Source organism: Pimephales promelas, chromosome 15, assembly GCF_988280905.1.
Source record: "Pimephales promelas chromosome 15, fPimPro1.hap1.1, whole genome shotgun sequence".
NCBI classification, from domain to species: domain Eukaryota; kingdom Metazoa; phylum Chordata; class Actinopteri; order Cypriniformes; family Leuciscidae; genus Pimephales; species Pimephales promelas.
In genome coordinates, this window is record NC_142783.1 from 32,567,262 (window position 1) to 32,579,611 (window position 12,350).

The 12,350-nt window shown below is 38.2% G+C and overlaps 1 protein-coding gene across 4 annotated transcripts in view; it reads left to right on the forward strand.

The window, feature by feature from the left end:
* alk (ALK receptor tyrosine kinase) overlaps positions 1–12,350 on the forward strand; it is a 419,464-nt gene that overhangs the window by 381,229 nt on the left and 25,885 nt on the right. For all 4 annotated transcript variants that reach the window (XM_039665984.2, XM_089120560.1, XM_089120559.1 and 1 more), the window contains 4 exons: positions 5,812–5,977; positions 6,960–7,107; positions 7,888–7,998; positions 8,853–8,994. In XM_039665984.2, the coding sequence (XP_039521918.2) occupies positions 5,812–5,977; positions 6,960–7,107; positions 7,888–7,998; positions 8,853–8,994 (567 nt within the window). The remainder of the gene's footprint in view (positions 1–5,811; positions 5,978–6,959; positions 7,108–7,887; positions 7,999–8,852; positions 8,995–12,350) is intronic.

The following is a 12,350-nucleotide window of genomic DNA, read 5'->3' on the forward strand; positions in this document are numbered from 1 at the left end:
GAACTTTGTACTTGCATATTACTATAATATAATATTAATATAATAAAATGCTACTTACTTCTAAAGACATTCTGAAAAGTGAATTTAATAACTTCAAATTTAAAGTTTTACTTACTCGTACATTAATCATCTTTTGTCATGGTTCAAATAATTACACTTATTTTGATGAGCTGATTAACATATCAGAGACTTGTAAAGTACTTGTTTATCGCTTTAACTGTAGTTTATTTGATTAATGGCTCATTTTAAAACTTAATTTGTAATTCAAATATATATTTAAACCCATGCTATATACGTTTCTTTATAAATTACATTTTAATTGACTAAATGTTTGTCAGGTCATTCAGCATATTTCAAAGACAATAGAAGTAATTATGAAATTACAAATAAAAATGTACTTAAATCATACATAAGTGGGTCAAAAAGCACTCTCAGCCTCGTGCGTTTAATAGAAATTTAAACTTAAAACTTTTTACATTTTTAAATTTGGATTTATTGTTTTTATTTAATTGCAATTAACATGCAGTTAAGTTTATGAAAAAGTACATTATGTTTGTGTGTATTTATATTCTTTTTAAAGTTTAAGCTATGAACCTTATGCCCGTTGTTGTAGGACACCAATTAAAATAATAATAAGTAAACATAAAAATAATACTGAAAATAAAACTGTTCCTTAAACAAAGATAAGATGAAGATGACGAATCAGCCTTCAGTCTCTGCTGTAGCTCCTGACATAGAGCTGATACAAAAATGTCAGAAACACAAAATGTGTTGTGACATATATATATATATATATATATATATATATATATACACCTTAACCTTTTGGAGAAATACAAATTTGTCAAATGTTTAATTTAGGTTTCCACTCCAATGGTATAAAAACTGATAAAGTCTCCAGCGAGAGTCTCCTTTCCTGATAGTCCTGTTTTTGATTGGATTAGCTATAAGGGAGACTTCCACCTTTTGTCTTTAATGGCTCTGGGATGGCTCTTTGGAACCAGGGTTCCTGCCACCATCAGCATTTGAAAAGTTATGCTGATTCAATCGGATTGGTAATGGCCTCAGAGTAGGGTGTGTTCCTAATTCATTTGCATGCTTTGTTTCAGTTTCTCCCCCCCCTCAATGTAAACTCCTCCCCTCTAAATGTATAAATTGTAAGGGAATGTTTTCCCTTAGTTAGACTATCTTAGACTATCTTTGAGATGACTACAGCTACGCAATAAAGAACTTCTGCGTGTAAGATACCTCAAGAGTCTCCTGGTCTGTTGCGTGGAAGAAGAAAAACTTCACTACAGATGGTGCCGTGACCCGGATAGAGAAATCTTACCTGAATCAAGAACTGCAACAAAAGATTTCAACAGAGAAATCTTACCTGAGTTCCAGAACAAGATCAACAAAGTGAACTGAGTTCCAGAACAAGAACAAAAAGAACTTTTCTGACTGAGTTCCAGACTGAATCTTTTCATACAAGCAACGATTCGGTGAGTTTCACTCTATTCAAAGAACCAGACCAGTACCAAAGTTGTGCCTCTGCGCCGTCAGAGAAAGAGTTATCAGGCAGCTGTAGTGTTTGATTAACTAAAGTTATCCTTTAAAAGTTGTCTTTTAAAGATGATAGATATCCTCTGTTGTCAGGCAGGGAAGATTGACATTAAATGTTAATATTTTGGGATCCTCTGAATAAGTCAGGGAAGTTGTAAGATATCCTCTGAATGAGTCAGGGAAGTTTTCTGTAACGGAATAGTGCCTCTACGTTGCTAGAGAAGATATCCTCTAAACTTAGGGAAGATTAACATTACGTGTTAATATTTGGTGATAACCTCTGTTCACAGAGAAGGATTAGCATTTTTGTGCTAGTTATTGTGGTCTTATCCTCTAAAAGTTTAGGAAGGTGAAAGATCCTTTCCATTTTCTTTCAGGGAAGATTAGCGTAACATGCTAATAGTTTGTGTTGTTTGTTTGTTGTTGTTTTGTGGTGTTACCCTCTAAAAATGTACTTTAGAGATGAAAGTTTGAACCTCTGTACAAACAGGGAAGTATTAGCATAAAGTGCTAGTAATATTGTGGATTTCCTTTGCTCTGTCAAAGAAGGTTTACAACAGTCGATCTGTGTAAACAAGTGTAGCCTCTGTTGATCAGAGAAAGTTAGTTGTTTTGTGTGATAACAAAGAAACTCACAAAATGGTTGTGACGAATGCTAGGTTGGTTCCTACAACTGAGAAAAGTGGCCTTGCCGCTCCATTATGGTCAGATAGTGAATTTAAGTCATTGTTAGGAGAGCACATGGACTCCATAGTGACTCAGTCAGTCAGAGTGAATTTGACAAAGAAATTTGGCATTCACCCAGAAAAAGTATGGTCTATAGATGAGTGTAAAAAAGTGCTAGGAGCAAGTATTCGCAAGAACAATGTGAAAGCTATTATCTGTTGTTACAAAGAATACAGTTTATCCATTGCACAAGAGCAAGCTAGGTGTATTGCTAAGTTAAATGAACAGAACAAACAATTGCAGACTCAATTGTCCTGTTTCAAGACAAAGGTGGGCAATAACCAGGCCTCAGCCAAATGTAACACTGAAGACCAACAGTCAGATGAAACTTTTCCTGACTTACAAGCATTGTTTGAAAGAGATGTAGACATCCCATCAGTAACAGATAAGCATGTAAATTCAGTGAAGGTGTGTGCTGCTAGAAAAAGACAGCAGGGAATTGAACAGTCAGAAAGTGTTCCTTCCAGTGCTTCTGTTGTTCAAATCCAAACTGTTGCTACAACGCTTGGACCTAGAGACATAGAGAGATTGTCCCAGAGTTTACCGCCAGCACGCACACAGTTCACTGAATTTAGTAGAGCATTGGTTAGCAAAATGCGTCTGTACGACATGTCGTTGACAGAAGTCACACAGTTAATGTCTCAAATTCTAACTGAATCTGAATTCAACAGTTTTGAGTCTGCTGTTACTTCTGAACTGCAACATGCCAGAAAAGATGAATTGAGAGAAGGTGTTCTGAAAATCCTAAAGAATATCCTAGGACCCAAGATAGATTGGTCTAGAATTACTAACTGTGTACAAAAGAAAGAAGAAACTGTGAATGAATATACTGATAGGTTTTGTCAGTCAGCTGTAACGTACAGTGGAATAGTGGATGATTCTGAAAGTGTACTCAATGACAAAGGACCGCTGGTCCGCATCTGGTCAGATGGCCTTATAGCTGACTACAGAAGAGCTTTGCCATTTTTGGATCTGACTTGGTCTCACAGAACTCTTAGAAGTAACCTGGACAGGTTAACTGCTTGGGAAAGAGATTTTGATGTTAAGGCAAGAGTACAAATTGCAGCAGCCTCTTTTAAGGTCAGCACAGAAAACCCACAGAAACGTAAATGTCCTAAGAGAGAGGGCAGGTGTTATTACTGTGGTCAGCCGGGACATTGGAGCAGAGAGTGTAGAAAAAGCAGAAAGAACGTTAACGAAGTCAACCTTTTTGCCCAACTTCTCAGTTTGCTTGCTATTCTGAAGCCGCCATTCCCCACATCTTTAAACGGGTGGGGCAGCTTGTTGACGTGTTAACCATTTGGACTGTGAGTGCTTAATTTCCCCAGTAACTTACAACAGAGATAAAAAACTTATGTTTGTTTAACGGAACAAAAGGAAAGTGACTGTCTCAGCTTTTTCTTTGGGGGACTGCTTTAAGTAAACTCACAGCCTTAAATGTTATTCTACAGCACAGGCCTTTCATCAATAATAGTGTTAGGCCAGACTGTAAATGTACATGCCCTCACGCAGTATTAGCACTAATGAATGAAGCAAAAGTCAATTTTGTCACCTTTTCCCATTGGGGAAATTGATTTAACTATCCTCACCCATTCTCACGTATGATGTCTACAACGACTGATGTTTTGTTAGAGGATGAAGGAAAATTAACTCATCATTGAGTTACGCAGATCAAAGTACACAAGTCACAGGACAGGTCAAGCCATTAGAGCCTAAGTGGCATGTGCCCCATCAAGGGATGTTGATCGAGCAGTATTGTGTCAAGGAAGAAAAACTTGGTCTCATTTGTCACATTGCAAAGTGTTCTGCAAAATTCTGCCCACTGACAGGGACATAAAAAGGACACGAACCAGTGAGGAACCCAAGGGAAGAACCGAAATGCCATATGCGTCGGGGGTCACCCCTTGGGCGAAGATTCCCTCATAGGCCTTCCCCATCCATTTAGTCCATCCTCACCTCACTGTTTTCTTTAGGTGTCAAGAATTAAGGAATAGGGAAAGAGGGAACAATAGCAGACTCAGTGTTTACTCAGCAGGATACAACCCTTGTCTTTGAAGAAATACTGCTCTCTTGTTTTCTTTTTCCTCTGTGCAGATACCACTTGATGGCTATCCCGAGACCCATATGCACAGACGTCTTCACCTGCGTATGAAGACACCACTTCCAGAAAACAACGAGACCCACTGCCGAGCCAACTCTTACCAAATTAAAGAAAGAAAAAAAAAAATACACAACGCAGAGAAAAGACTTACGGAACCTTCAGTCATCAATCAACATTATCAAGATGTAGTAACCACCAGGACATCGCACAATGTGAAGACTCCAGAATCCTTGTTTTGCTGGAAACCTTGCAGGCCACAGCCGAAGATGGCTGCATTGACTCTCTTGTGCACAAACATGATGGTTAAACAGTCTTGATCTTTCAGCAAAAATTACACCAGATGTAACTGAAGTTTAAATTTTCCGTAAGAGCTTCACGGACCCTAATTGCATGTTTGTTTTCTGTGTCAGCATGTAATTACAGAAAAAGCAAACACAGAACATAAGTATGTGCCTGTAACTAGCACAAGTTACATGAATGAACTTTCTTAATTGTTTAAATTTGTATATAGTGTGGGAGTTATTTAGAACTCCCAAAGGGGGAATTGGAGAAATACAAATTTGTCAAATGTTTAATTTAGGTTTCCACTCCAATGGTATAAAAACTGATAAAGTCTCCAGCGAGAGTCTCCTTTCCTGATAGTCCTGTTTTTGATTGGATTAGCTATAAGGGAGACTTCCACCTTTTGTCTTTAATGGCTCTGGGATGGCTCTTTGGAACCAGGGTTCCTGCCACCATCAGCATTTGAAAAGTTATGCTGATTCAATCGGATTGGTAATGGCCTCAGAGTAGGGTGTGTTCCTAATTCATTTGCATGCTTTGTTTCAGTTTCTCCCCCCCTCAATGTAAACTCCTCCCCTCTAAATGTATAAATTGTAAGGGAATGTTTTCCCTTAGTTAGACTATCTTAGACTATCTTTGAGATGACTACAGCTACGCAATAAAGAACTTCTGCGTGTAAGATACCTCAAGAGTCTCCTGGTCTGTTGCGTGGAAGAAGAAAAACTTCACTACACTTTAGAATCCATTTTGTTTTTTTTTTATTTTTTATTTTTTTAAGCTAAAAGTGAGTATATCTGATCGAAATGCTGACAGTATAAGTGAAGCGAACTCAGTCAGAACCTCATTCCTCTTACGAGTGAGAGCATTTGACATTTAGCAATGATTGAACTCTTTTATGTAGCACTATTTTCAGGTCTGTGAAAGACATTCCACAGGTTTCCAGCTAAGAACACACACACACAAAAAAAAAAAAAAATCATACATTTATCTGTGGCTTTTTGACTGCCCAGCCAGCCAAACACATCACAAAGCATATCTTTCTATTTTCACCTAAGTTTTACACCAATAGAAGTGTACGGTAGATTATTCCACTGGAAAAAAAAATGAAGAATCTAAATGTACCTTTGCTATATCTGTGGGCATTTGTGTTTTCACAGCTGTCAAGTGGACATTCCACACCTGTGGAGCGACAGGACAAGATGGCCCAACGCCGACTCAGTGCAGTAACTCTTACCGCAACACCAATGTCAATGTCAGTGTGGGCACTAAGGGACCGTTCAAGGGCATCCAGATGTGGCGGGTCCCAGAGACTAGGAAATACAGGTACACACACACCAAAGCCACACAAAATATCTTCCAGGCGTTTAGCTGATACTTTTTCGACCATGAAATGGGAAGACATTCTTCTTCGGCACAATTGCTGCCTGTTATCAAGCCCATCAGGTCATTCAGGTAATTGCTGTCCGTGGATCAGGAGGAATGAGAAAACACATTTCCAAAGTCATCATTGCTGCTTTGCTGAGGTAGTACCCAGACTGATAATGACATTCACTTAGCAAAGTCTATAAAGAAAAAAACACAACTTTTTTTTTTTAAAGTTAACTGCCTACCTAGACAACATTTTAAAGCCTCACGTATGCCCCTGACGCAAAGGTCGTTTCAAAAGGTAACATTATGCTGTCTGATAAAGTAGGTATCTCATTTGGCTGAGACGACATTGTTAGCGGGCTATGTGGGAAAAACAACATCAAAACAGCTCAAACGAACAGGACCGATCTGTCAGAAACACTACAAATATATTTCATTAAATATGTAATACCGATCTGCCATGTATTCCGGAATATATTTATATATCCAAACTTTAAATACTGGTAAAACTTGTTTACAGTAATTAAAAAGGACTATTTCGCCCAAAATTGTTATGTTGTGTCATTTAAATGCGTAAAAGAGTAAGAGGTTGTTAGATTAGGAACATTCTAACTTCAAAATCTATTGTATTTGCACTACATGAGATGCTGCGTTCCAGTCCCTTTGCAATGTTGCTTATAAGGCAGCTCACTCACTATTAGCCACAGAGCTTCCATGGCATCGCTAGTTACTAAAAGTTAGATCTCGTAATTATAAGGTTGCCGGTTTGATCCCTGTAAGGAGTGAGTCAAGAGCCACCGTGATTGTGCCCTTGCCTTGAGCAAAGCACTTAACCCCAGGTCACTCCAGGAGATTTGTCCCTCTAATATGTGCTGTACGAGTCACTTTGGATGAAAGCTTGAAGGAATGACTGCCTTCTTATTTGTCTTGTGTTCAGGATCACGGCGTATGGAGCAGCTGGTGGACGCAGCGTCCTGGCTGTTCATAAGTCACATGGGGTGTATATGACCGGAGACTTCCTTCTACAGAAGGATGAGCTGGTGTATATTCTAGTGGGACAGGAAGGAGAGGACGCTTGCCCTAATGTGAGTATATCATGCGTCTTTGTGCTGTTCAGAAAGAAAACAGTATGATGAGCATCTTGTAAAGCATAAAATGTTTTGTTTTGTGTTTTGTTTTGATTTGTTTTGTGTTTTGTTTTGTGTTGATTTGATTTGTTTTTATTTGTTTCGTGTTGTTTTGATTTGTTTTGTGTTTTGCGTTGTTTTGTTTTGTGTTTTGTTTTGATTTGTTTTGATTTGATTTGTTTTGTGTTTTGTTTTGTGTTTTATGTTTTGATTTGTTTTGTGTTATGTTTTGATTTGTTTTGTTTTGTTTTGATTTGTTTTGTGTTTTGTTTTGTTTTGATTTGTGTTTTTGTTTTGTTTTGATTTGTGTTTTGTTTTTGTTTTGTTTCTGTGTTGTTGTTTTGTGTTTTGTTTTGATTTGTGTTTTTGTTTTGTTTTGATTTGTGTTTTTGTTTTGTTTTGATTTGATTTGTGTTGTTGTTTTGTATTTGTTTTGATTTGTGTTTTTTTGTTGTTGTTTTATTTCGTTTTGATTTGTTTTGAGTTGTTTTGTTTTTGCTTTGATTTGTTTTGTTTTTGTGTTTTTGTTTTGTGTTTTTGTTTTGATTTGTGTTTTTGTTTTGATTTGTGTTTTTGTTTTGATTTGTTTTGTGTTTTGTTTAGTTTTGATTTGTTTTGTGTTTTTTGTTTTGTTTTGATTTGTGTTTTTGTTTTGTTTTCGTTTCATCTCGTTTCATATTGTTGTTTTTGTTTTCTTTTCATTTCGTTTTGTTTAATTTTGTTGTTTTGTTTTGTTAGATGGTGCCGACTATGGACCGGATCTGCAGAGAACAACAAGGACCCTCTATCAACAAGACCCAGCTCAAAGGAGGGGGTGGCGGAGGAGGGGGGGGCACCTACATCTTCAAGGTGACCCTTTATAAAAACATTTTAAATTTGATTATTTGTACAACAAAATACAGTAATAATCAATACTAAAATAAATGAATGTATTTTTAACAGTAAAGGACTGTAAAAAAATGGGTTACACTTTACTTTTAAGGTGTCCTTGTTACAGTGTAATTATTTAAGTACTGAGTAATATTAATTATCTACTTGTACTTACTATAGGGTTTGGTTTGGGGTTAGTTGCTTGTAATCATGCATAATCCACGGATATTAGTATTGTAAATACATGCAACGTGTGTAACAAGGACACTGTTAAAATCAAAACTTAACAAAACATGATAAGTTTACTTACTATTACTGTGAAAAACTTTAATAAATCTAATGGGATACTTAATGTTAAATGTTAAATGTTCATTGCCTTATGTTAATGTCATGCCACCGTTTTTTTTTTTTTTTTTTAGTTTATAGTTGAATTCAGTAAATTCCAACTATAAAAATGTTGTTACCGCATATCTTTATGGTAAGGGTCTGTTCTAATTACACTGTGATGAATGACCTAAAAACATTGGGCAAGAAGAACAATATGGCAGACTGAGTCGGGAGAGATATAAATATATAGTTAATATCAATAAAATTAGAATTATCTATAATTGACCATGATTAAAATGATTAAAAGAGTATTGGGTGTTAGCAGTGGTGGTTATATTGTCTTCCCGTGTAGATTCCAAACCAGGCTTCATTTAATTAGGAAAATATAATTGGTGAGAAAGTCCTGAAAGTCCAGAAAACTCAAACCTCAAAGTTATTTCATAACAATTTGAAGTGTTGCACAGTTAAAAACCGAATGTCACGCTTCATGTTTCCATTGGTTACAGATGGTGAATGGAGTCCATGTTCCGCTACTCATTGCTGCTGGGGGTGGAGGCCGCGGCTACAGCAGCCAATCAGAAACCCAAGAGGAAGTGATGGACAGGAATCCCAGCATCCCTGGCCGCAATGGAAAATCAGGCACTGCAGGTTTGCCTCTTTTAGTTTTGTAATAAATTAGAGATTGTCTGTATTTTACAGTAAACAATTTAGGCTAATCTTTGCTGTTCTTGAAGTCTGATGAAGTGTAGAGTCAGATGTTAGGCATGTTACTTCTGGTAAATACTGGAAGCAAGAGGCAGTGAAACAGAAAATATTGCACAGAGCAATGCTTATTATTTTTTATAGCTTCATGTGGATAGTTGGAATGCTTTTTTTTACCTGGAAATTGGGTTTGCTTATGAAAAAAAAATAAAAAATGCTGAAGCCCCAATATTATTTTTTCTTTCTTTCCTGGACATGGACATACTATTTGTTTTTTTCTGCCTGGGCTTCATAATAGTCCTTAACCAGTCTGAGATTGAATATGATTTGTGTGGCGGTTTCTTCAAATTCCCTATTTCATTCTCTATTTCAGCAGTGGCTGAAAGATACAGATCCTGCAAATGAGTTTTATTCTTGAGATTTCTTCTCCAGCTTTTTTGCTAACTGATTGTAAGGCGATATCAACACTACAGTAATATAACACGTGTGCCCTGCTTTCAAGTCTAAGCAATTGAAGGCACATGCGTGTCTGTGCTCCTGTTGAGGTTTCTGCATGTGTTGTGGATGCTCTGGTTGTCTCCCGCGGAGCGCTCAGTGTGCTTTCAATCGGTGGTGCTCTTTTCAAAGGCTAGATCACCCACTGTGCTCTATTTACTGCCAATGGGGTCAGAGAGAACAGCACCAAACCTTCACTCCTAATTCTATTCGATATGAGATATTCATCATGACATCACTGCATTCACATGTACAATGTTTGATCCACACTTGAGATGTAGAGTTTTCATTTGTTTCATTTTGTCATCTACACTCCACAACACTGGTACGAGTCAGTTGCTGTATCCATCTTCCTCTAGTCTCTTTACTCTTGGGTATTATTTCTTTCTTCCTACATCAACACTTCAGATTGGATGATTTTTTTTTTATTGCTAGACCACATCACATATCTTTTTCTTCCCTTCAGATATAAAACATGGTGGATGTTCTGTTCATCTGTTCCACAGTCTACCTCTGCATATAGTGCTAGTACACAAAGAGCACTGATGTATGAGGATGGATGGTGCATTATATTTATGTCTGCAAATGTTAGATTTTTAGGGTGTGTGCTATCTTGTATAGATGTTCGCCTAGCAATCATCCATCCATCCATCCATCATTCCTTCCTTCCTTCCTTTTGTTGAATGGTCTGACTGGTATCCTGGATTTTTTTCATCCATCCTTCCTTCCTTCCTTCCTTCCTTCCATTTGTTGAATAGTCTGACTCGTATCCTGGATTTTTTCATCCTTCCTTCCTTCCTTGCTTCCTTCCTTCCTTCCATCCTTCCTACCTTCCTTCCTGCCATTTGTTGAATAGTCTGACTCGTATCCTGGATTTTTTTCATCCTTCCTTCCATCCTTCCTTGCTTCCTTCCTGCCATTTGTTGAATGGTCTGACTCGTATCCTGGATTTTTTTCATCCTTCCTTCCATCCTTCCTTGCTTCCTTCCTGCCAGTTGTTGAATGGTCTGACTCGTATCCTGGATTTTTCATCCTTCCTTCCTTCCTTCCTTCCTTCCTTCCTTCCTTCCTTCCTTCCTTCCTTCCTTCCTTCCTTCCTTCCTTCCTTCCTTTTGTTGAATAGTCTGACTCGTATCCTGGATTTTTTCATCCTTCCTTCCTTCCTTCCTTCCTTCCTTCCTTCCTTCCTTCCTTCCTTCCTTCCTTTTGTTGAATAGTCTGACTCGTATCCTGGATTTTTCATCCTTCCTTCCTTCCTTCCTTCCTTCCTTCCTTCCTTCCTTCCTTCCTTTCTTCCTTCCTTCCTTCCTTTTGTTGAATAGTCTGACTCGTATCCTGGATTTTTTCATCCTTCCTTCCTTCCTTCCTTCCTTCCATTTGTTAAATAGTCTGACTCGTATCCTGGATTTTTCATCTTTCCTTCCTTGCTTCCTTCCTTCCTTCCTTCCTTCCTTCCATCCTTCCTTCCTTCCTTCCTTCCTTCCTTCCATTTGTTGAATAGTCTGACTCGTATCCTGGATTTTTTCATCCTTCCTTCCTTCCTTGCTTCCTTCCTTCCTTCCTTCCATCCTTCCTACCTTCCTTCCTGCCATTTGTTGAATGGTCTGACTCGTATCCTGGATTTTTTCATCCTTCCTTCCATCCTTCCTTCCTTCCTTCCTGCCATTTGTTGAATGGTCTGACTCGTATCCTGGATTTTTTCATCCTTCCTTCTATCCTTCCTTCCTTCCTTCCTGCCATTTGTTGAATGGTCTGACTCGTATCCTGGATTTTTCATCCTTCCTTCCTTCCTTGCTTCCTTCCTTCCTTCCTTCCTTCCTTTTGTTGAATGGTCTGACTCGTATCCTGGATTTTTTCATCCTTCCTTCCTTCCTTCCATTTGTTGAATAGTCTGACTCGTATCCTGGATTTTTCATCTTTCCTTCCTTGCTTCCTTGCTTCCTTCCTTCCATCCTTCCTTCCTTCCTTCCTTCCTTCCTGCCATTTGTTGAATGGTCTGACTCGTATCCTGGGTTTTTTCATCCTTCCTTGCTTCCTTCCTTCCTTGCTTCCTTCCTTCCTTGCTTCCTTCCTTCCTTCCTTCCTTCCTTCCTTTCATTGAATAGTCTGACTCGTATCCTGGATTTTTTCATCCTTCCTTCCTTCCTTCCTTGCTTCCTTCCTTGCTTCCTTCCTTCCTGCCATTTGTTGAATGGTCTGACTCGTATCCTGGATTTTTTTCATCCTTCCTTCCATCCTTCCTTCCTTCCTTCCTGCCATTTGTTGAATGGTCTGACTCGTATCCTGGATTTTTTCATCCTTCCTTCCTTCCTTCCTTGCTTCCTTCCTTCCTTCCTTCCTTTTGTTGAATAGTCTGACTCGTATCCTGGATTTTTTCATCCTTCCTTCCTTCCTTCCTTGCTTCCTTCCTTCCTTCCTTCCTTCCATTTGTTGAATGGTCTGACTCGTATCCTGGATTTTTCATCTTTCCTTCCTTGCTTCCTTGCTTCCTTCCTTCCTTTTGTTGAATAGTCTGACTCGTATCCTGGATTTTTTCATCCTTCCTTCCTTCCTTGCTTCCTTCCTTCCTTCCTGCCATTTGTTGAATGGTCTGACTCGTATCCTGGAATTTTTCATCCATCCATCGTTCCTTCCTTCCATTTGTTGAATGGTCTGACTGGTATCCTGGATTTTTCCATCCATCGTCCACCCGTCCTTCCTTTTGAATGGTCTGACAGTTATCCTGGATTTTTTTTTTTTAATATTTATTCTTCAGCAAAGCTTGTGCTGCTACAAAACCATTAGAGAGTTAGTAAAACTGGACAGCT